The 26057-nt window shown below is 39.1% G+C and overlaps 1 protein-coding gene across 1 annotated transcript in view; it reads left to right on the forward strand.

The window, feature by feature from the left end:
- Positions 1-19814, forward strand: part of PDE4D (phosphodiesterase 4D) — a 1252971-nt gene extending 1233157 nt beyond the window's left edge. The window contains 10 exon segments of the mRNA XM_014452711.2: positions 3183-3276; positions 4261-4433; positions 5021-5119; positions 5957-6121; positions 8048-8147; positions 12355-12509; positions 13558-13680; positions 14083-14265; positions 14921-15083; positions 15086-19814. Coding sequence (XP_014308197.1) covers positions 3183-3276; positions 4261-4433; positions 5021-5119; positions 5957-6121; positions 8048-8147; positions 12355-12509; positions 13558-13680; positions 14083-14265; positions 14921-15083; positions 15086-15336 — 1506 coding nt within the window. The 3' untranslated portion in view covers positions 15337-19814.
- The last annotated feature ends 6243 nt before the right edge of the window (positions 19815-26057 follow it).

Below are 26057 nucleotides of genomic sequence, written 5' to 3' on the forward strand. Positions count from 1 at the left end.
TATCTTTTTAAATTATTTTCCCCCTCATAGTAATTTTATATAGTTATTCTAATCAACTTTAAAATGAGAGAAATTTCACTTACATTTAAAAATTATTGTTGACTGGTTTATTTTCTTTATATCCAGCTATACACTTCAAAACCAGATTGTAATATCAACTCCCAGTTGAGAAAGCACTGGTGGTAATTTTTGTGGTTATTATTTTAGCCTCCCTGGATTCAGTGTTATATCAATAAAAAAAGGGGGGGGTTGATTTTAATTCCTTTTAGAAAATGCCCTTATAACTTAATTGACTCTTTGAAGATTGCCTTAGGAGATCTCCCTCCCCTCTCCCTTAGGAAGAAAGGGGTCTGCTTAAAATATTGTCTCTTCTAACTATGTTAAAAGGAAAGGTGGACTTCCTTGGAGCACCTCACTAGCCTTGTAGGGAGATAGGTGCGCACTGAAGGGTTTCTCTACTCCATGCTTCTGGGTTTTGAACAAAAGCGGAAGAGTAGTCTGGGAATATATATGATATAAAAATAATCAGTGGAATGTGCAATCTGTAATTTATCAATCAGTACAATAGATTACTTTCATTGGCATTTTTTGCCTTGGTTATGTGTACTAACTGGCTATTTTGATGATTTATATAAGCAATCATCATTCTTTATATACTTCATTCTTTATATTATACTTCATTCTTTATATTCTTCCAGATAAAGTCAAGAATTTGTGAGGGGCATCTGCAGGCACCATGCCATTTTTCTGCTTTAGCGTATGGCAACATATTCCTTATACCAACATATTCCATATTCCTTATTCCTTATACCAACATATTCCTTATACCAGGTTGCTTATAAGTTGAAAGGGAATTCTGTAAAAAACTGGGTCCCCATCTAACTTTTTAATGCCCCACCTCCCGCCCCCAAGCTTACATTGAGAGAAATGCATGAAGGGCAGGTAGACAGTGTGGTTCCTGTATTGGTTTTGGAGAGGCCAGGATTTGCTGTTCAGCAGACTCTTTTGAACGAGTTTTGCCCAAAGATTTTTTCTATGGTACTTTTACACAGTGGAATACTACTCAGCCGTAAAAAGGAAGAAAATTTTATCCTTTGCGGCAGCATGGATGGACCTGGAGAACATTATGCTAAGTGAAATAAGCCAGTCAGAGACCATAGGATTTCACTCATGTGTGGGATTTAATGAACAAACTGATCTAACAAGCAAAATAGAGACAGATTCATAGATAGAGAGCAGGCAGAGAGCTCTGGTTAGGGTGGGGGTGTGAGTGGAGTGAGTGGAGGGATTGAGAAAAAAAACAAAGGGAAAGAACTCATGGACAAACAACAGTGTGCTAATTGCAGGAGGGGGGTGAAGGGCAGGGGAAGACGGTATAGGGGGACAAATGGTGATGGAAAGAATAAAAAATAAAGGAAAAAATAAATTTAAAAATATTTTTTCCTAAAGTAAATTTTATTAGTTAAGCAAGGATTTACTTACCTTTTGGACTGGTGCATAGTATTATCATTATATTTTTGAAGCATGGTGACCATTTCTTACATGAATAATGTATTATTTATTGGAATGAGTAGAGGAGGTAGATATTTAGATATGCATTTTTATGGGTGTAACTATATTCAGATGTTAAATTTGTCCTGCAATAATAAAAACCACTATAAAAGGCCCAGAGATATAGAAAGAGCTCAAATAATGTTGAGCATCTATGATGTGCTAGGCTAAATACAAGACACTTCCTATTAGCTCATTTAATTAGTTAATAGCCTATAACTTACTCAAAAAATACAACTTTACAAAACATGGACAGAAAATGTTTTGAACACTATTGTAAATGTCTTGAGTATTTTTTAATTTTTTAATTGATTATAGAGAGAGAGAGAAATATCAATTTGTTGTTTCACTTCTTTTTGCATTCATTGATTGCTTCCAGAAATTGAACCCACAACCTTGGCATATTGGAATGACACTCTAACCAACTGAACTACCCAGCCAGGGTATAAATATTCTTAGAAGGCCCAAAATTTACTTTTCCCCATGAATCATAATATATTATTCTAAGTAAAAATTAGCAGCAATCTATGTTTTGTATACTGCATGATGCCAATTTTGAAGATATACGTCCATACCAATTTTTTAAATGCCTAGAAGGAAATATAGCTAATTATGTATGGTATCTCTGAGCAGTGGGGCTATACATGATTCCTACTTTTCTATATAGCTTTCTAGATTTCTATATCACATGTATTTTATGATCAGAGACAATTATTTTAAAAAAAACAACGCATGAACAACTCCCTGTACCTGTAAATTAACAACCAGAAGAATTTGTATTGGTTTGGCCAGTTCTTCAGTTTTGGCTTTAGGATAATGCTAATAAGAATTTCTCATATCCAGTAGTCTTTTGAAATGTTTTCATTGATCTTCCTCAGTGCTTTGTGGTGATAAATTCTTATACATAATTTAGATGGTCAATAAGATTGACTTTGGAAGTAATTTGCCAGATTATCTTGAGTTAGAACACCTTGGTATGAATCATTGCAGGGAAGTGAGATTTTTTAATTCTAATGAACAGATTAAATCCTGAATTAGAATTACGTTTTAAACATGACTAAATAATAAGCTCACTACTGTCTTTCCCCAGACTTAAATGATAATTTATGGTGAAATTCAAAATTGTAAGGGCAACTATATATGTGACTTTTTTCGATCAAGTATCTAATAGTATAGTTACTCTATATATATAGAAAAAATATTTTTCCTGTATGTTAAGAGACATATTAAGGTATCTTAAAAGGCCTAACTGGGCAATTTTGGGAGTCAGAGGAAGACATTGAGAAGCAGTTGATGGATGGGAAAGCATAACATCACTGAGAATTCTGGTTTTGAATGCTAGTTGTGGTAGGTAAATTCCAGGGTTTCTTTGGATAAAATAGGCACATGCCTGGCTCGATCCCCAGTAGGGGGCATGCAGGAGGCAGCAGATCAATGATTCTCTCTCATCGTTGATGTTTCTATCTCTCTCCCCTCTCCCTTCCTCTCTGAAATCAATGAAAATATATATTTTTTAAAAAGTGTTAGGACAGTTTAACAATTCTTTGGGCATATTTTCTGTATCTTGGCATATGCTTATATTCTTACACCTAAATTTTCATCTATTTTTTTTTTATCTTTCTGTTTTTCAGTTTAAAAGGATGCTTAATCGGGAACTCACCCATCTCTCTGAAATGAGTAGATCTGGAAATCAAGTGTCGGAGTATATATCAAACACATTCTTAGGTGAGAAAAACAAAGTGCAACTTTTAAATTTTCTTTTGAGTTGTTTTGGGAGATGGATTAAAGTACCAGCTGATTTTGGAAACAAGTGTTATGAATTTCATTTGTTTTCATTGATTATATTAATAATTTGAGCCTCTAAGCCTCTAAACTTTAGAACCTAAAGTGACAAAATGCATTTTTTATCTTTTAGTTTTATTCAGGACTTTGGGGGTTTTCTGAATTAAAGTTGCATATTGCTAGTTTTTTCAAAGTACTAACCTGTGAAATGTATTTTTGAGATCTCTACATGCATTCAACAAATTCTTGTTAAGTGCCAGTCATTGCTGGGCACTAGCTATTTAATGATAAGTTAGAAATGGTCCCTGTCCTCAATGGGTTGATAGCCTAATGGACACCATACCTGGTAAACTGGTGAGGCAGATAGAATGTAATTGCTAAAGAAAAGCTTACTGATAACAATAGCTAAGGGTATGGTGTACTGGGACAACACCACTCCCCCCGCCCATTCCCAGAGGAAAATAAAATGCAGTAAGTGAAAGTCAACAACTTGAACATATCCTTGATTTGGCTTTACTTTCAAAACAAAATTGCTGAATGTCTTAGTAGCACATTCACTAAACAGACATTTATTGAGCACACACTATGTGCAAGGATGAGTTAGGGGAGCTCACGCTCTTGAAATAGGGAATGAATATACAGATACATCTTGTGTCTTTTATTTGAAAATAGCTTTTGTGAAACTGATAGTCACTTATCAGGTAATATTGGAGATTCTCCATGCTTCCCACAAAACCTTGTTACATCATAACACCTAGCTCACTATAGTATAGAAATGTGAAAGGATCTTTACTTGGAAATATTTCCTGGGTTATATAATGATAAATTAAAACCTGTCTAGTTATATATGTTACATTTTAAAAGAAAAAACACAAAAAGCTCAGGTAGAATTAATAGTAAGTGTAGAATATTTTCTCTGTTTTTAAGATAAGCAACATGAAGTGGAAATTCCTTCTCCGACTCAGAAGGAAAAGGAGAAGAAGAAAAGGCCAATGTCTCAGATTAGTGGGGTCAAGAAGCTGATGCACAGTTCCAGTTTGACTAATTCAAGCATCCCGAGGTTTGGGGTTAAAACTGAACAAGAAGATGTCCTTGCCAAGGTAAGAAAAATGTCAAGGATTGTGAGCATCAGTATGTAACAATGCCTTTTAATGAATTTTTATTCCTTCTCTTTTAGTAAATGGACAAGTTATTAATTTATGGGGTGTGTTTTTTTAAGATAGGAACACACTTTATACACCTTTCTAAATTATTTGGGTTTTATTAATACATGGATTTACACAGGTAGTTTGTGATGTGTGTTCCTTCCTTTTTTGCTTCTACGTTTGATTGTTTAACATTAAAAAGTTATAAATCTTCCAGTTTTAGGAGAATAGTTAAGGTTTTTGTGACTGGATTTTATCTATTGAAGAAATGCTTTGAAATTTATATTGAAAGTATGTAAATATGTTGTATTGTCAAAGAAACGAGGTTAAGCAATGCTATTCAGTTTTTAGTATGTTCAAGTGAATCTGCTTAAAGTTTCCCCTAATTACATGGTGCATCCATTATATTTAGAATGAATCACTTTTTTTAAGTTTAACAATCTTTTTATTAAAATCAGTAATTTTTACATGAATATAAAAATTATATATAAAATTATGTTCTACCTCTGCTTTCTAATTTTTCTGTCTTTCTTTAACCCCAGGAACTAGAAGAGGTGAACAAATGGGGTCTTCATGTTTTTAGAATAGCAGAGCTGTCTGGTAACCGGCCTCTGACTGTTATCATGCACACCATCTTTCAGGTAATGTGGTCCTATCACCTTTCTTCTCATTCTGTGCCTTAATGTCCAGTCTGTGAATTGTGCATGCATTGTGTCTTCTTTCCTACTCACCCTCTTTTGCATATATTGGACTTTTTTCAGATTTGCCCCTTTACCTAGGGATTAATAAGAATACAGAAAGGTTGAAGTGTGGGTAAAATACAAATAAACCAATGTTGTTAATTTTTTCCCGTTTAAGGAAAAGATACGATGTGGGAAAATTGAAGCAATTCATTAAAATAATAGTTTAAAAGTCATCCACATGACCCTGACTCACACAGAGAATGGAATACTAATTATAAAAACAGAATCCACCCCTCTGCTAACTAATCTTAATTTCTTCACTGTTTTGTGTACTGCTCTTCTCCATATCCGTTTCTCACTCTTGTTGAGCTGCTTCTGTTCCAGCACAGGGTGAGGATTAAATGAGGAGTTGAGGCTGTAGGTACCCCCGGGACTGGAACGGCAGATTCCAGCCCTAGAAAGGATGTCACATTTCAGTTGATGTGATCTAGTGGCTGAGTCGGTGGCGCTAGACTGAGGCTGACTTCATGATCTTGGGGCACAGACACTCTGGAACTAGCAGCTCATTCCTCACACCACACATCTTGGGTTGAGCACTGTTGGGCTTCAGAAGGACAACTCAACTCTGGTTTTATCCCTGAAGTCCCTGGATCTTCCCAAAGATTTCCATTTCCTCACTAGATATTGTGAGAGCGCTATTTCCATTTCTGGGTGTGATATCTTGTTGTTGTTGACACACTCTATGGAAAACCTTTTTTGTAAAGACAAATGTTAATAGAATTTCTTTTCCTACAGGAGCGGGATTTATTGAAAACATTTAAAATTCCAGTAGACACTTTAGTTACATACCTTATGACCCTGGAAGACCATTACCACGCTGACGTGGCCTACCACAACAATATTCATGCTGCAGACGTGGTCCAGTCGACGCACGTGCTGTTATCTACACCTGCTTTGGAGGTAAATCTGGTTTCTAAAACTGAGAACACTAACTTGTCACTCATAAAGGGCTCTTAAACTTGTATGCTAAAGAGTATGCAGTGCAGAAAATAATTGGCTTCGTTGGAAATATATTGAGTTATAAAGTAAAAGATGTGGTCGTAAATAAATAGTCTGATGATTTTGTTTGTGAAAGTTGACCAGCGATTTAGGGATTCATCTGTTTATGACACTGCTTTCTTGAAATTACCTAATGGACATTCTTTAAAGCACATCTGTTTGGCTTATATCATTTTAGTTTGTTTTTCTGGAATGTAGTCTGATGGCTTTTACATTTATAGTTCAAAGGATGATTATTTTAAAATATAAGCAATGCATTGATGTTTTTCATAGGATTGATTACAAGGAAACACTTCAATTTTACCAAATGCTAAGAAGTTGTTTCATTAAATTGTTATTTAAGCAATTTTATTTTCTTAATTGTTAGGGGAAATATTTTTTTTCTAATATATTTTACTAGAGGCCCAGTGCACGAAATTTGTGCCCTCGGGGGCAGGGGGTGGTCCCTCAGCCTGTGCCCTCTCTCAGTCCGGGAGCCCTCCGGGGATGTCTGACTGATGGCTTAGCACTGCAGAGGAGGCGGCGGGAGAGGCTCCCACCATCTCCGCTGCACTCGCCAGCCATGAGCCCAGCTTCTGGCTGAGCAGCACTCCCCGTGGGAGTGCACTGACCACCAGGGGACAGCTCCTGCATTGAACGTCTGCCCCCTGGTGGTCAGTACACATCATAGCGACTGGTTGTTCCACTGTTCAGTTGATTTGCATATTAGCCTTTTATTATATAGGATAGTTCAGAGTGTTTTCATCATAAAACTATGTTAATATTTCATCATTTGAGTGGTTCTCAACTGGGAGTGATTCCTTCCTTTTCCTTCTCCCATTCCCCATGGGCATTTGGTAATATGTGGAAACACTTTTGGCTGCCACAACTGAGGGGTACATGCTACTGACATCTCATGAGTAAAGGCCAGGGATTCTGCTAAAATTCCTTTAATTCAGAGTGCCTTTCATAACAGAGATTATCTGGCCCAAAAATGTGAATTCTGCTGAAGTTGAGAAACCCTGATTTGAGTAGAAAACAATTTCAGATATTCCTTTTTAATACTTAAAAATCAATGGGAAATTTTTTATCATAAATTATAATATTAGGTAAAATATTTTCTTCCAAGATCACACTTACAAAGTTCACGAGTAACTCATTATCTATAGAACTCTTCCCAAAACATTATCTTCTATATATACAAAGGGCTAATATGCTAAGTGTCCAACCGGTCGCTATGATGTGCACTGACCAACAGGAGGCAGACGCTCAACCCAGGAACTGCCAAGCTGCAGTGACTTGGCAGCTGCGGTTCTCGGGTGACACACCCCAAAACCAGAGAGGAGGGAGCCCAATTCCTCGCGGCGCCGCGCAATTCCACCTTCAGTCGTGGGTTATATTGTTGCTGGGGCACTGTTGGCCCCGAATCTGGTTTACTGCACACTTGCATTTGCGTTCCACACCCTGTATGACAGCAACTTTGCAGAGTGCCCTCTCGCACTCTGGGACCCCTCGGGGGATGTTGGAGAGCCGGTTTCTGCCAGATCCCCACAGGCCAAGCCAAGGGACCCCACCTGCCACAGGGACCCAGCTCACTCCACAGACGTGGGGAGGGACCGCTGGAGGTTGGCGGTCCAGCCCTCTCGCCCAGTCCTGCCCCACCGGCCACCTTCTAATTAATTTCCTTTCAATGTTCACAAATCCGTGCCCAGGGTCACTAGTCATAATATATTTCGAAACTTTATTTTATTTTTCCATCACATTCTAGGAAGTAATTTTCCATTTGTTTAAACCTGAATATGTGTTATTATAGAATAGTGATGTTATCTATATTGTCTGATTTTCCAGGCTGTGTTTACAGATTTGGAGATTCTTGCAGCAATTTTTGCCAGTGCAATACATGATGTAGATCATCCTGGTGTGTCCAATCAGTTTCTGATCAATACAAGTAAGTAGAGTTAAATTTATTTTGCAGAAAATATTTCTTTTATCTACACTTTAGAATGGGAGTCTTTATGTACTTGGGGGTATTTCCAGAGCCATTAAGTTCTTTTGGAATGTGTAAACATGCATTTTAATGAGAGTGTGTCTTAATGTAATTTAGTTCTGAATATTATTATGGTATCCCATGGGGCGTAATGCTGATTTTTTTGTTGTTGTTTGTTTTGTTTTTGCCATGAGTTTGTGGATAAGAGCCTCCTCATGCCCAGTAGTCTCCATGCATTCAGCTTTCATTGCACAGCCTGTGCTGCAGCCAGATTTAAAATGAGATTTTAAATGTAGCTTTGCTTGGAGAGATTTAACTCAGATCTTTAGAATATTTAGCTCTGTTTTTGTATCTTTGAATAGCCTCTGGACTACCCTATGACGAACTGTGCTTTAGTGACTCACTCATATACTAGTATAGGAAGATTGGGAAAATCATGGATTTCCCAGTACATTTTAGAATTTTGGTTCACGAACTCACTTATCCAAGATCAGACAGGGTAACATTTCATGTTCTAGCTACCTTATAAGAACCTGTAATAGAGTGCCTTCAGGAACCACCAAAGCGTAACTAAATATTAACACATAAATGTGATTCACATTAGATGCAGCTGCCTGCATTCACATTTTGTCAGGGGTTAGGATCCACTGTCCTTTCTGAGAAGCCCGGGGAGGTTATAGAGTGCACTGTACCCTGATACTTCCCTTAGCCTGGCCTGATTTATTATTTTGATTGTTAGGTGTGTCTTGATATGCTCCTCATTCATTAAAGTTTTGTTTAAATTTAATGTTTGCCTTAAAGAAAGGTATACATATTTTTTATTTAAATTAATAATGGCCAAAATTCAGACTGATATGGTTTTTTTCACCCTATTATATATAATATTATAGATTCCCTTATCATAACATTAGAATTAAGAATAGATTAGAGAGCTGAAACCGGTTTGGCTCAGTGGATAGAGCGTCGGCTTGCGGACTGAAGGGTCCCAGGTTCGATTCCGGTCAAGGGCATGTACCTGGGTTGCGGGCACATCCCCAGTAGGAGATGTGCAGGAGGCAGCTGGTCGATGTTTCTCTCTCATCGATGTTTCTAACTCTCTGTCTCTCTCCCTTCCTCTCTGTAAAAAATCAATAAAATATATTTAAAAAAAAAAAAAGAATAGATTAGAGAAAAAAATTAAAACAACTGGTAATAAAGTCACTGTTTCCAAGTATTCTGTTTTTTTTTAAATGAGGACCAGCTTTATTCTTTATTATGGACCCTCAAAGGGCAAACAGACTTTGGCTGGCACTGGAGGACTCTAACGAGGGTCAGGGTACCGTGGAGTCTGGAACTGAAGCTGATCTTCCGTTCACAGACGAATCTGATGCTCTCCAAAGTTTGAGACCCACTGAGACAGATAATGGAGAAATTTAGGGGAGAATTAGGAATACAGTGACAGTGGCCAAGGGTGTCTGTTTAAGGTCATTTTGCTGATGACTTGCTTGAGGTGAAGGATAACTAACCCTGTTTTTGTAAGTATTTTGTTATTCAGTAATGTAGTGATGATCTCTTTTCTGTGGGACCACTGGGAGGTGAACCGTTCCCAGAGGAACTTTGATCACTGATGTTTCCTGGAGGGTAGGGTGTGATGAGGCCATATTATTCCTGAGAGAATGAATCAGCAGCATCACCTGGTAATGGAAGTAGCTCAGGGTTGATCAGAGCCCAGGGCATTGTGAGAATGACTGCCCTAGTTAGCTTCTGACTAGGGATCATGCCAGCAAGCACTCCACTTCGGAAACAGAAGAGGCCTAGTAGCCAGTAGCACAAATACTGTAAGTCTTAACTTCACAGCATGCTATAATGAGTCCCTCTAATAACTTGTAAACTTGTAATAAATAACTTTGTGAGATACACTCAAAACTATGTGATTATTTTTAGTTTGCAGTAAACCCTTTTTTATGTAGACATTAAGTTTATGTTTCTCTTTCATGGATTGAGCATCCATGGCTCAGACTAGCACACGTAGCACCGTAGAGCTGGTGCTGGCAACGTGTTCAATGCCAAAGGTTTCATCTACATTTCCTGTAATAAAGGATCCTAGAGACTTCTAATCCTCAAATTTATAAGCCCATAGTGAGGCGGCCACCTTCCCTATTTTAAGGAGGCTACAAAGGCGCCATGAGGTTGCAGGCTTTGCATGGTAGAGAGGTCCCAGAGCTCCCCCGGCTGATTCTGAGTCTCTGTGCACACCTCTGCTTCTTCAAAATCTACTCAAGAACTACAGAATCTTACTCCCCTTTCGACGTGACCACACACCTTCAGCTCCAAAGAAGAGTAGAAACAAGTTGCTTAAATGCTAACATGCATTCATTTAAAACTCAGCAGTCACCGCCACCTTTTTGTAACAGCCTCAGAGATTAGAGAGGTAGTAGAGGCCCACCAGTCTAATTAGGAATCATTTCATGGTCCTTCTGGCCAGTCTTGACTCTTGTTACATGTCGGGAGCTTACCGCCTACCGAGGCAGGCTGGGGGGAGCTAGACAACCCTCTCTGTGAAAGGCCATCCTTACCTTGAGTAGAATTCAAATTCTTTGTTTCAAAGTTCAGACCACAGATCTGCCTCCTCCAAGTAACAGGTCCTCATCTTTTATTCTGCAAGCTCAATTGCCTGAATTTCTTTTCTCTTTCTTCACAGGGCATATAGATTAATCCGGGTCAGTTCTTCTGTTAATCCCCTGATCTACATACACATTTGCCCCCTTAAAAGAACTGTAATAGATTAATTAGAAGATGTATTATGCCTTCCACTTGGAAAACATTGTGACTTCCTTTCAGTATATGTTATTTAATATGATTCCACTATAGAAATGATAATATGTTAAGATCCTTTATAGTTTAAAATTTTTTATTTCTATATGTTTAACTGTCTATGGATAAATATTCATAATTAGATGCTTTTATAGACTATTTAAAAGTCAGACTGACCATATACTGACTTTTAAAACATGAATACTATTGCTTTGTCAAAAAAAAAAGAAAGACAATAAGTAATACCATACATATGCATTGCCTGGTACTCTAGACATCTTTGTTTTTGTAGTTGGGAACAGATATTTCAGTGTGTAAATTCCTATTTCTATAGTATTATTGAAGTCATAGATTTCACAGTAGAAATATGTCTTGAACCTCACTTCTCCTCCCTCGCTCCTTTAAAATATTCAGTAAGAAGTATTGGGTATTTCTTTCCTAGAAAAGAATATATATTTCCAAATGTATTTTCTGTGCATGAGTCAGTAAAAAGATCAAACACATGCACTTTTAGTCTTTACAAGGACTTAAGTGGAAACAGTTAATAGCACCAATTTTTTAATGACTATCTTACAGACCTGGGTCTAAAAGGTATTTACAGGAACTAGTAAGGAGGCAGGACCTCTCACTGCCTAAAATACACAGGCCCAGGGCAGTAGTGAGAGCGGCAGAATCTTCACCGTGCGGTTCTGTAGGCAGCCTGACATCCTTCTCTGTGTGAAGCCACGAGTGCTCAGGTAGAAAGGGCAATATACCTGTTTACAGTGACTGCCACCGTACTTGGAAAAGGAAGTGGAAAAATGAATAAAGCCTCTACTTTCAAAGCTATCCTGTGGATGCAAATAAGAACAACATGAACAAATCGAACATTCTCTGTGTGTTCCAAACTGTTCTTGTCCCCTCTCTGAACACAAACAGTCCTAAGTCACGTGATCCTTACGTTATATAAAATGCTGGGTAGGTGATGCACAGTTATCAGGAATACAGCACCTTATGCTTTGGGCATGTTGCAAATGTTAAGAATAATGGCATTTTCTACTGAGCTTATGGAGCAACCTATGGCAGATCTGGAGGGGAGGAACTATCTGTTCAGTTCTGCTTTCACTTTAGCAAAGAGAAAGCTGAGACACGCGGGGTGTGAAATGACTTGCACGTGTCATTTATGTTAGAATTCACTCCCCCGATGCCATTGCTCTTGCCACTGGTACAGTAACTAATGCATTGCCTTCTTGGTGTTGTCATGTATGGTAAGGCCAGCAGAGATGTTTAGGGGAAATTGAGCTCTAAACCAAAAGTTATCCCAGAATATGAAGAATAAAATAAACTTAGAATAAATGGCTTTGCTGATCTTCTTATCTCTGGTCTTTCTTTTAAGATTCTGAACTTGCCTTGATGTACAATGATTCTTCTGTCTTGGAGAACCATCATTTGGCCGTGGGCTTTAAGTTGCTTCAAGAAGAAAACTGTGACATTTTCCAGAATTTGACCAAAAAGCAAAGACAATCATTAAGAAAAATGGTCATTGACATTGTAAGTAGCTGATAAAAGCAAAAAGGAAAGCTGTGATGCAAACTGTTCAAGGGGAAAAAAAAGAATGAATATTAAATGAAAGGAACTGTATATTTCAAATCCTATTGCTGCCCCTTTATGTTTGAGAAGCTGTCCCTGATGTTCTGTAATAGGTTTTCTACTTCTAGCAGTTTAAAGTTAAAAATAATGACGGGTAGCCCAGCTGGTTAGAACATCGTTGTGATATTCCAAGGTTGTGGGTTTGATCCCATTCAGGGCACATACAAGAATCAACCGATGAATGCATAAATAAATGGAACAACAAATCAATGTGTTTTTTTCTCTCTCTCTAAAATCAATCAATAACAAAATTTTTTAAAAAGGAATAATGACAGCTTACCCTCCTTATTCAAGCTTTATTTTCTGAACTCCTCTGGTCTGGTGAAGGCAGAAAGATGACCTACAAGAGTAGAGGGTGCTGACCATAGCTTGAATTTTTTCCACTCAAAATGGGGGGACTCCATCAGAGTGCCATTTAGAAAACATCCATGATTTTAATATTTTCTCTATGCATATTATTCACAGTGATTACAAGACACAGGAAAATCTCTGGTTATCAAAAAATTCATTCTCTTAAGCTTTGTATATACAAAGGAAAGAATTATCTGTCTTGAATAAGCAGAAAATTGCCCAGAATATTCTCTTTCTGAAGTTCTCTGTGAGCAATCTTGAATCAGTTCATCAGCATTCACTAACCATTTTTTAGTCCAAGGAATGGGAAAATTATGTAATGATGTCTTAATCATGGATAGGCCTTTTTTTCTGTCACAAAAGTGGTTATCAGTGCCTAACATTTCTGTATATTGCACACATATATCTGGGCTTCCAGAAAACTTGACAACAAAGAGGAAAGGACTCTGCCCCAAGACATAGTAAAGAATTGCCATACATGCTGTTAGAGGACAGAGTGGTTTTCCATTTCTTCTCACATTCTGCATAGTACTTTTATTTGCAAATTCTTTTTTTCTCTGGACATTTTTTACTTAATAAAATACTCCTTGCTTTTAAGGTACTTGCAACAGACATGTCAAAACACATGAATCTACTGGCTGATTTGAAAACTATGGTTGAAACTAAGAAAGTGACCAGTTCTGGAGTTCTTCTTCTTGATAATTATTCTGACAGAATTCAGGTAAAGCATGACTTGAATTTTCTCATGTGTCTGTGTGTCTAGCTTTGATAAAATTTGTCTCCTTTTTCCCAACTTATGAATTAACCAGCTTGGTCTTTTCATTTGCATATGCACTTAAAAAAAACAAACACCTGACATCCCACAAAACCAGCCACTTAAGCAGCTCTGAATTTAATCAGCCATGCACATAAACAGCTCTTGGTATTTAGATGCAGTAGAGGTGTCATAATTTTGGACTATTAATATAAGTGTGAACCACACATAGACACATCATGGTTGAACTATTTGGAATGAATCTTACACAACATCTATTTTTAAGTGTCGCAGTCATTAAATGTGAATTTCTAGTAAAAAAGGGAAAAAAGGAACGTGCTGAGTCGAGAATGCATTTGTCTGTTTTAGGTCCTCCAGAATATGGTGCACTGTGCGGACCTGAGCAACCCGACAAAGCCGCTGCAGCTGTACCGCCAGTGGACGGACCGCATAATGGAGGAGTTCTTCCGCCAAGGAGACCGCGAGAGGGAGCGGGGCATGGAGATAAGTCCCATGTGTGACAAGCACAATGCATCTGTGGAGAAATCACAGGTGACGCATTACGCACAAAGCTTTCCGAGAGAGCAAAACAGTAACTTGAACATTGGATTCCATTGTGTCCACATCACAGTATTTCAGTGGTTTTCACATGAGTACTTGATGTTTGCAAGCTCAATTGCACATTAGTCTTTACAACTCAAAAGACTCTTTTATTCTTATGATCTATATTCCTATAGTCACTTATATGTTCTTATAGCATTATATTCATTAATGACTATTATTCACATAGTATATTCATAGAGACATTTTATCTGAATTTATAAGTGAATTCGGTTATATGCATTCATATGGAATACATGACAATATTTCAGTTATCTCGATTTACCTATCACTGGCTATTCTAAAATGAAGTCCAGGCCTCAAGCCAAGCCCTACCATGTAAACTGCTGTAGGATTTTTATGTTGTAAAAAGTTCTAGAAGCTAATTTTCACCGTTGCCTAAAACAGTGACTGTTTTACCAAAGTAAATAGTCTTCTGTTCAGTGTTGTAGTTGCAGGCCATGTTATATTTTATATGTTTCTATTTAAATTTTAGGTTATATTTATAAATTGATATAAATCGGATATATATGTGGGATCTAGTTAACCTTTTCCATAGTTTCTTCGTCCCAAGTCCTATACTCAAACTGGATTTCTTTTTAACTAGGTGGGCTTCATAGACTATATCGTTCACCCCCTCTGGGAGACGTGGGCAGACCTTGTCCATCCTGATGCCCAGGACATTTTGGACACTTTGGAGGACAATCGTGAATGGTACCAGAGCACAATTCCTCAGAGCCCCTCCCCAGCACCTGATGACCAGGAGGAGGGCCGGCAGGTCAGACTGAGAAGTTCCAGTTTGAACTCACTTTAGAGGAGGATGGCGAGTCCGACACTGAAAAGGACAGTGGAAGTCAAGTAGAAGAAGACACTAGCTGCAGTGACTCCAAGACTCTCTGCACTCAAGACTCGGAGTCGACCGAGGTTCCCCTTGACGAACAGGTGGAAGAAGAAGCAGTGGGGGACGAGGAGGAAAGCCAGCCCGAAGCCTGTGTCATCGATGATCACTCTCCCGACACGTAACAGTGCAAAGGACGTTCATGCCTTTTTTTTTTTTTAGTAGAAAAAATTGTTTCCAAAGTGCATGTCACATGCCACAACCATGGTCACACCTCACTGTCATCTGCCAGGACGTTTGTTGAACAAAACTGACCTTGACTACTCAGTCTGGAGCTCAGGAATATTGTAACCAGTTTTTTCACCTCCATGTCATCAGACCAAGGGGGACATCTTCACGAACAGCATTTTAACAAGATGTCAGCTTGGTAGAGCTGACAAAGCAGAGAAAAATCAATTCCAAAATATTTCCAAGGGAGTGTGGCTCATCAGGCAGCCCAGAAGTTGATATGACTTGGGGTTTCTTTTCTTTTTATTTGTTTGCAATATTTTCAGCAGAAAGAAGGTATTACACAGACAGAGTGAACTCGTGAATGAAACAACAAATGGGTCAGGAACAGGACACAGCGCGAATCTGTTACCAGGAGGAAGATGAGCCACAGAAATTGCATAATTTTCTAATTTCAAGTCTTCCTGATACATGACTGAATAGTGTGGTTCAGTGAGCTGCACTGACCTCTATATTTTGTATGATATGTAAAACAGAATTTTTGTAGAGCTTACTTTTATTATTAAATGTATTGAAGTATTATATTTAAAAAAAACAACTATGTTCAGAACTTCATCTGCCACTGGTTATTTTTTTCTAAGGAGTAACTTGCAAGTTTTCAGTACCAATCTGTGCTACACTGGATAAATCTAATTTACGAATTTTACTTGCACCTTATAGTTCATAGCAATTAACTGATTTGTAGTGATTCCTTGTTTTATATACCAATGACTTCCATATTTTAAAACAAAAGCAAATTTTATGTTGCAGGAAACTCTTTTTGTAGGTCTTCATTTACTTTTTTTGTTTCATTCTTTTCAGATAAGCAGAGTTGCTCTTCACTGTTTTTCTTCATGGTGTGCAAAGTGAATATTTGTTCAGTAGTACTTTGATGTGCGTTCTTTCTAATGTGTCTTAAGCCTCATGCACACTCAATCATTCGTTGGTGTTGTCTGAAGCAAGTGAGAGATATATAAATACCCAGTAGCTAAAATGGTCAGTCTTTTTTAGATATTTTCCTATGTAGTGTCTTCTGATAACTTTTTGCTATGTCGGTAGACCCTCATTTCACAAGTGCATGTCTTTGTAATGACCCACATATGTCATGCTTATTTTCATTGTTTTCACAGTCATAGGACGAAAAACCTTTGCCCCTTGTGCTGCTCTATCATTTAGCGTGTGTTTGAACCTCTGTCCACCTTCACTAGATAGGGTCTTATCAAATATATCATTGCCATTTTGATTGATGGGAAAAAAGCAGATAGTCAAGTTAGGGTTAGCATTCATTTCTACTGCGAGGTCATGTAGAATGACTAGCTTTTACTCGTGATTTACAGAGAAAAGCTAACAGCTAGTTAGGCAGTGTTAACAATATTAGCAGACTATATTAACAAACACCAGTACAAGTAATGTGCGTTTGTTTCCATGATTTTACCATGGGAGTAAGAACTATATAAGGAATATTCTGGAGAAGTGATTTTAAATGTAGGAACTACCCTTCCTTAATAGACAAGTACTTAATATGTAGAAATTGCTTTATTGGTTATCGTTGGTTCATCGGTATGTCTTGTAGAGAACTTCTGTAATATCCTGAGGGAAAGTCATTGATGATGCCACTAGCACCAGTGGTTTGGTAATATAATGCCCTCCTAAAATACTGAGTTGGGTAAAAAGATTCTGCTGAAAAAAAAAAATGAGAGATCACTTTTGGCTGAATTTGGCACCAAGAACTATTGCAATTTTAGAGATTAATTTCCAGTATTTATCATCAGTTGGCATCTTGGGGCATTTATTTACTTTGGACTTTGTTTTTCCATTTTAGCTCTGAACAAAGTGTTTACCTTCTCTGTGAAAAGATTGGAACCCAAATAATCATTTTCAAATTGATATCTAAGAATTGGCATAGAACTAAAGGGGGGTGTCTGACTAAATGGAAAATAAACAGTTAACGAAAAGTGTAACCCTGAAAAACATTGATATTTAGGAAGGCAGGAAGCCTTCTGGGGATGAATAACAAAGTCATCAGCCAGAAAAATGGCCCATGCTGAAGATAGCTCCTGTTTTAATCTCCTGAGATCCCCTGAGGGAAAACTTGTGTTGTTCCGATCTTTACACAGAGCAGAATAGGCATCAACTGATTAATGATCAGATCTCCACCCTCCTTTCCCTGTAACCTTTGAGACAAAGTCCTATATTTGTCCAAATGGCTTCACAAGAACACTTGGAAACTTGTTTTAATTTCATTTCTCCCTGATGGAGGTCTAGAAGGAATGACAAAGAATCTAGGGTTTATTCCTTTTTCCAAAATAGTCTCATTCCCTCCTCTCCCTAATACTTGGTATTTTCCCCACAGAGTGCCTAGAATCTTAACAATGAAAAACAAAAATATTAAAGCAGCAATATGTCACAAACAAATCCAGACCTGAAAGGGTTTATAACTGCACTAAAAAGAGAGGCTTTTTTCCCCCGTTTGTTGGGTTTTAATGGTCACATGTTGTGAGGGTACCCACTGATTGACAATCAAGTTGTAGAAAGTGCGTACTATCCGAGAGACAGGGACTAATGCACTGTACGATCTGCTGATCCTCTCCCTTCCTCCTCCTTTTTCTCCTTCTCTCGTGCCCAAGTGTGCTTCAGTATCATACACCGCTTTAAAAATAACATCCTTTCACAAGTGGCTTTACATTTCCTAAAATGCCATAAGAAAATGCAATATCTGGGTACTGTATGGGGAAAAGATGGCCAAGTTTGCATATAACCAGTACATTTCAGCTTGCAAGTTACTAAACATAGTAATGCTGTTTTGATTTTATTTTCTTTTACATCACTTAAAATTCACAAGAAAATAATGTAGATAGAACAAATTGCAGATAAGGGAAAAAAAACTTGAATGAAATGGATTTCACAGAAAGCTTTATGATAATTTTTGAATGCATTATTTATTTTTTTTGTGCCATGCATTTTTTTTCTCACCAAATGACCTTACCTGTAATACAGTCTTGTTTGTCTGTTTACAACCATGTATTTATTGTAATGTACATATTGTAATGTTAATTGTAAATTATCAGTTCTTATTAAAACATCATCCCATGATGGGATGGTGTTGATATATTTGGAAACTCTTGGTGAGAGAATGAATGGTGTGTATACATACTCCTTGTACATTTTGTTTTCTCCTGTAATATAGTCTTGTCACCTTAGAGCTTGTTTATGGAAAATTCAAGAAAAAACTATAAAATACATAAAGATATATAAATTAAAAAAAAAAAAACATAGCTGCAGGTCTTTGGTCCCAGGGCTGTGCCTTAACTTTAACCAATATTTTCTTCTGTTTTGCTGCATTTGAAAGTAAGGTTATGGTGGGGCTAGGGCTGGGCATTTCCCATCCAAGCTTTGAATCAATTGGTTTTCTGGCAGTAGCTGGATTTTACAAAACCACAGACAACCTCTGGAAGATTCTGAGACCCTTTTGAGATACAAGCTTAAGGACTTCTTGCCATGAAGCAGCATTGTTTATATGGTGATGGTTTTCCCCATCTGTTGATCAGGAGCTACTTGAGTTAGCCACATTTGTTTTCTACTTTCAAACACTACTGGGAAAATATATTGTCCCGCGATTATAAGAAGTATTTTTGGCTTCTAGAGCACATAGGCAAATGAACTTGATTTGAAACTAGAGCCAAAGGTCTCGAGTGCTGGTTAGTCCTTTATTCGTCAGCTTCCTGTCACGTTAAGAGAATATATAATATGAAAAAGGTCATTTTTTAACCCTGGAAATTTTCTTCAACTGAAGTCAACCAAATTTTTAATATATGTGAGTCCATATGTACGATGTACAAGATATGTTTTATACGATACCAGTTGACATAGCATAAAGGATTTATCATTCTCTAGAATTTGTTTCTGCAAAACTTATATTGCTTTAGAATTTTAAAACATAACCTTTCACAATGGCCAGCTCCCAACGCTATGACACAGTGGATGATGAAACCTTCTTCCACTACTGCCCAGCCCTCAGAAAATGTGACTTAGTGAAAGGAGAGATTCTCTTTTTAGGAAAAATGAGCCTCCTGTTATTTTGTTTTCTTTTTTTGACACAAACTGTAGATTTTAGCAGCCCTGGCCCAAAGAAATTTGATTACTTTTGTTTTTTAAACAGTACAAAGGGGACACTATAATTACAAAAACACATCCTTACTGATTTTAGTTGTTTTTTATTTTATTTCCTTAGATAATGTTTTCAGAATGGTAAATTGTGTGTGAGCATTATAAATGATGATTCTTTTAGTGGTTTCTTAGCCTCTCTTACAGCCCATGGGAATAGTACTGTACATCAATACCTTCATATGAAATTTTTATATGCAATGGAAATAAAAGCATGGGTTGATTCTGTCTATTTATGACTCAATCTTTTACAAATGAAAGATGATTCATTTAAAACTAGTTCAGTCAGCACAGGTTTCCAAGAGTAAAGATTGTTAAAGTGAAGTGAAAATGACATCATAAGCTAGTATTGATATTCATAATCAAATGAAACAAAATTATGGAGATTAATCTTCCTATAGAAAAAAATTGGCCAAAGTCATTTAAATGGCCTACAAGATTAAGTACAGCCCTAGCTGGCGTGGCTCAGTGGATAAAGCATCAGCCTGCGGACTGAAGGGTCCCAGGTTCGATTCCGGCCAAGGGTACATGCCTGGGTTGCAGGCTCCATCCCCAGTGGAGAGGGGACAGGAGGCAGCTGAACAGTGATTCTCTCTCATCATTGATGTTTCTATCTCTCCTCCATCTCTCCTCCCTTCATCTCTGAAATAAATATATTTTAAAAAAAAGGATTAAGCACAGTATTTTGTAAACAGGCTTGGGAAGGGTCTTATCTACTTAATTGACTAGTCTGGCACACTGCAAGTTAGCCAGACAGCCAACATTTATTTGTTGGGTAGCTCCTCTGACAGTGAAGGAGGCACACGAGCTTACAGTCTGGAGGGGACAAGGCGTTAAAGGCTTCATCCACCTGCCCCTGTGAATGTCCTGGAAAGAACCTCTGGCGCTGTGACTCCATGAAAAGAACTTGCTCCCTCCTGGCAGCCCCGAGAAGGCTTCCTAAGGAAGTGGGTTGGGGCTGAGCATGAAGAAGAGGAAGAGGAAAGCAAGCAAAAGGGAGGGTTTAAAGGAGGAGGCAGGGGATCCAGACAAGGAAACCACTTGCTCCAGTCCTGAGGTACAAACGGAAAGTGAGACCTCTGGGGAAATGGAAGGGAAGCACCCCTGGTCCGTCTCTCTTTGTTCCTTCACCCTGCTGTTTTCTTTATAATGCTTTTCACAAACTGGCATACACATCTGTGTGTTTGTTGTCTATCTCTCCCACCAGAACATGGCTCTCTGAGAGCACGGTGTTCCTCACTCCTAAAACAATACCTGGTACACAGTAGGTGCTTAATATTTGCTAAGTAAAGCCACCAAGTTGATAGTGGATGTTAGGTTTGATGGAGCAATTGAGTTGATATCCTTCCCCCAGGAACTGGCTTTTCAGGCCATTTCACCATGGACGTTCCCTTTGCAGAGACCTCATTTCACTTGCAGCGACCACATCCCATGATCTCCCCTCCGGGTGTGCACAAAGAATTCTCCGCCCAGAAAAAGCCCGCCAAAAGTTCTTCAAAAGCCACTGGCTCCCAACACTGGGTGCTGGAGCCATTCAGGCTCAGCCACCTGGTGTGCGGATGATCGAATAAATTCGTAATCCCTCACCACTCTGGCCTCGTGCGTTCCTCTTTCGGCGACCTAACAGTGGACATAACCCAATCTGAGAAAACATTTTAGGGTCTTAAAGAGAAGGAATCAGCAAAAATGTAATATTCAGCCCCCAAATCTTAAATACTAAGGATTCAGTAGTCCCCCCCTTATTCACGGTTTTGTTTTCTGCAGCTTCAGTTACCTGTGGTCAACTGCAGTATGAAAACATTAAATGAAAAAATCCAGAAATAAACAATTCATGAGTTTTAAATCGCACACCGTCCTGAGCAGCGTGATGAAATCTCGCGAGTCCTGGCCTGTCCCGCCCCCTGGACGTGAATCGTGTCTCCTGGATATATACCCTCCTGCCCGTTAGTCACTTAGTAACCATCCAGGTTATCAGATCGACTGTGGGGGTGTCGCAGTGCTTGTGTTCAAAGAACACGTATTTTACTTAGTAATGGCCCCAACGTGTAAGCGTAGTGAGGCGGGCAATTCAGATATGCCAAAGAGACGCTGTAAAGTGCTTCCTTTAAGTGAAAGGTGAAAGTTCTTGACTTGATAAGGAAAGAAAAAAATCGTATGCTGAGGTTGCTAAGATCTACAGTAAGAATGAGTCTTCTATTTGTGAAATTGTGGTGAAGGAAAAAAAAATTCGTGCTTGTTTTGCTGTCGCACTTCAAATTGCAAAAGGTATGACCACAGTGTATGATAAGTGCTTAGTTAAGATGGAGAAGGCGCTAAATTTTGGGGTGGAAGACAGGAATGGGAAATGTGTTTCCATTTATGGGCTACATGTTGTGCCGAAAAGCAATTGTTGTTGCGGGGGGAGGGGGGAGTAAGGGGGGAACAACCAGTGGATCAGGATTTGGAAAGAAAGGGACCGCTTGAAATTTTATCTTCCTCTCTCAACCCGACGCTACAGAGATCCCGAAGAGCTGACTCTGGTAAGAATTCTCACCCTTTTTTGGCTTCCGCCGTTTTCCTAGGATCCCATGTGCAAGTTCCAAAGTGAGTGGGGTTTAAAGTAGAGAGTGTAGCCCCACTATCTACCAGAATGTGGCAAGATGTTCCATTAATTTTTATTTTAATTCCCCCTGGCTGTTTAAGTGCATAAATGATAGCAGTTTACTGGGGAATCCCTGGGAGTGCCACCAACACTGGGAGGGGCCCTCCTTCCAAGATAGATAGGGGGCGTTTAGTTGGTGTGAAAGGATTTAACAAAAGCTTTGAGTAGATCTTTTTTCCAGCATCCTGGTTGAGTGCAATTGACACACAGATTTTCTGAGCCAGTGTTTTGATGATGGACGAATAGGAGGGTGCAAAGCGGGAGGCCCAGGTGTTTTTAGGGTTCTGATTTTGAACCTGTTGCAGCTGCCAGATAACTGAGTGGCTTTGCTTACTGCAGTGGTTCTCAACCTTGGCTGCACATTAGAATCACCTGGGAATCTTTTTAAAATCCTGATTTCTGGGCCTCATTCCGGAGGCCCAGGTGATTCTAGTGTGCAGCCAAGGTTGAGAACCACTGGCTTACTGCCTTGTGGTCTCTACAGAGTGGAAAGGCAATTCAGAAGAGGGTAGTGAGTCCTCAGGTGAAGGAAGATGGGAAGGAGTAGGAGGAGTCAAGTCAGTCTTATTGTTCCTCTCATGTCATCAGTTTCTCATTAGCCTTTTGCAATGAAGCTGTTTTGGCATTTTGAAGCTTTTTGAGGCTTCTGCATTCCAGTCAAAATAGGTATCCCATTTTTATGTTGTTTGAGAACCCTTGCTTTAAAGTGCATGTCCAATTGGAACATTCCCCATAATGGTCACTGTAAGTCTAGGACCTAGGTCCTAGGTGGTCTTAGACTCTAGGTGGTCTTAGAAAATTTTGTCATTTCTGTAGATAGCTACAGCATCCAGTCCCACAGCTGTGCTGGGATGTGGTGCAGTCAGTTCAGGATTCCAATTACTTTAAGTTTTGGGGTCTTTTGGAGTGAAATTAATTCCTGAAAGGGCTGTGCTACTGGGTTGGGAGTTTTGTGGTGTTTTACAATGTACTTTGTCACACACACACACACACACACAAACTGTTAAAAAAATTATTGAAGACAACTCAGGTGATTCAAGCTACATTGATCACTTTATGAAGCAGGTAGTTTCCTTTTGATCTATCAAATGGGGCAGAAAGCAAGAGCTTCTATAGGATAAAGAATAAAGAACAAGAGATAAAGAGAAATTATCGGATTGGCTGGGGCCACACAGTCAACCTTGTTTGGGGTGAGAAGGCCCAGAGTTGGCTTGGTGTCTGGGGATTGGCTGACTGAATATACTGCATTTCTGACCAAGCAGAACTCTATAGGGACATAAAAGTTATCTAAGTGTCAGTTTGATGACATGGTACCCTGGGCAGGAGTAGCTCCATATTAGGCCCCCTATGATGGCTTTTTCTTTTCCTAATATGTTGTAATTCTTTTTTTTTTTTTTACTTTCTCTCTCTCTCACTAGATTATGATATTTTTTAAGGCAGTGTACTCCTTTTGACCTGGCTAGTAAAGGTTTAAGTCAGGATATTAATAGTTGACTATCCTTTTCCTTCCAACACCAGCACTTCTCAAAATGTGTTCCTTTGAACTGACATCAAAATCAACTAGGATCTTGTTAGAAATGCCAATTATCAAGCCCCAACTCAGGTCTTTGTAATAGAATCTCTATGAGTGAGATCCAGAATCTGTGTTTAAACAAGTTCTCTTGTTACTTTTATGTGCCATAAAGTTTGGAAAACATTGTTCAGACCTCATGGAGTTATTTTTTCCCCTCTTTCAGTTTTTCAAAAAAGCACAAGTAATCTCAACCCCCTTTCTAACTCATTACATTTACGCAAAGGGATGCATGTTACTACCAAAGTTGCAACAGGTGACCTGGTGAGGGCTAAAGGCAATTGGAAGAACAATAGAATCACATGTGTGGCCAATTTTCACCAAGCAGGAAAGAAATGATGAAGCCAGCTATCGCCTCATTTCAGCAGCAGAGGAAACCTAGGATTAGCTGTTACCATCATGGCATCCATTGGCATCGTAAGGGTTCTGGGCCCAATTTTAATAGGGTGGGTGTGGTTTCCTACACCAGCTGGGTGTCCTACAATTCAACTTAATTCTGATAGTGTCAGATTCTACCTAGAGATAGCATCAGATTCCACAGGTGAAGAGCTCAGTCCTACAAGACTGCCTCCCCAACATTTCGGATGCCAGTGGCAAGCCCATGTTGTCACCTGGCCTTCTGACTTATTGGCCATAGATTGGAGGTCCCAACGACACCCCCTCCTTGGGTTCGATTGCTTTTGCTAGAACAGTTCACAGAACTCAGAGAAACATTTTATTTAAATGTTATTGTTTTATTATAAAAGGCTGTAACTCAGGAATAGCCATATGGAAGAGATGCATAGGGCAAGGTATGGGGAAAGTGCAGAAGCTTCCATGCCCTCTCCAGACACAACAGACTCCCCAAATCTCCATGCATCTTTTTGAACCCCATCCTTTTTGGGTTTTAATGAAGGCTTCATTACAAAAGTATGATTGATTAAATCAGTGGTTATTGGTGATCAATTCAATCTCCCCCTTATCCCATCCTTGGAGGTCAAGGTTCCGGTCCTCTAATCACATGGCTGGTTCCCCTTGCTACCAGTGCCCATCCTTTGGTGCTTTCCAGTCACCTATTACCATAACAAGACACCTTCACGGCTGTTGTCAGGGCATTCCAAGGGTGTTAGGAGCTCTGTATCAGAAACTGGGAAGAAGACCAAATATATATTTCTTGTTATAAATCACAATGTCACACATCACAAGTTGGCATGGGCTGAAGGGTGTAAAGATTAAAATGTCATTCAAAGGAGAGAAGAGACTAACAGAAAATCACGTCATGTTTTCCCTGAAAGCCCATTAGTGTAATGGGCAGGGGCTGAGCACCTTCCTCACCTGCCTCTTTGTCGCTCTCTCCAGTCACACAGGCAGCGTGTTGCCCCTCTGCTTTTGTAACTGGGTGAAAACACACAGGGCCTAGGGCCTAGGATCTGGCATCACAGGGGTCACCAAAGGGGTCAAAGGACACAACCCAGAAGTTCAGGGGATCAATTTTGACCCATGGGATTGTTTGACCGTTAGGCATCCAGAAATGGGAGGGAACCCGGCTGATTAATTTCTTCTCCTTCTCTCTCCCTGGACTGCTCTGAGGCCTGCTTTTCCCTTGAAGCCCACCAGGGCAATCCTTGAGTTCCTATGCAGTGAAAGACCCTACCAAGCCACTTGCTACTTTTTGCCTGAGTCCTTTTTTTTTTTTTCTCATCCTACTACCCAAAGGTTTGCACCTCCCAAGTAAACTACTGTCACTTTGCTGCGTGCCTCTGGCTCTGTTTCCGAGAGACCCTGAGCTACATGCCATCCTTTACATCCAGGATAGCAGACTGCATTTCCCTGGCTGGGGCTGAAACACTGAAGATGAAAACACCAAAACTGTCTCACCGGAGCAGAGTGGGGGAGACCCCCTAGGGAAGAGCAGGCTGGTGCAGAACAGACCAGCAAAGAGCAGGGCTGGGCTAGGGGCCTGGCCCTGGGGTTAACTCACAGCCGTTACGGTGCACAGCTGTGCTGTATCCCAATTGAGCTGTTTTGCACTGAATCAAGTTCTCTTCTTCACTGAACCCCAAATTGGGGATTCCTGTCAGCGCTGAATTGGCACCAATGCCAATTGGTTGACATAACATATGGTACCTGTTATATATCAGATACTCAAATATTAATATTTATGTGTTAATATTTGTGTAGCAGAGGGCTAACGGATTGAAATACACTCAGAGATATGAAGGTCTGCAAGCAATCTTTGCATGATGACTCAAAAGCATCTTAAGATGGAATTTTGGAATTCAAAC

This window comes from Myotis lucifugus, unplaced genomic scaffold, assembly GCF_000147115.1.
Source record: "Myotis lucifugus unplaced genomic scaffold, Myoluc2.0 scaffold_0, whole genome shotgun sequence".
Classification (NCBI taxonomy): domain Eukaryota; kingdom Metazoa; phylum Chordata; class Mammalia; order Chiroptera; family Vespertilionidae; genus Myotis; species Myotis lucifugus.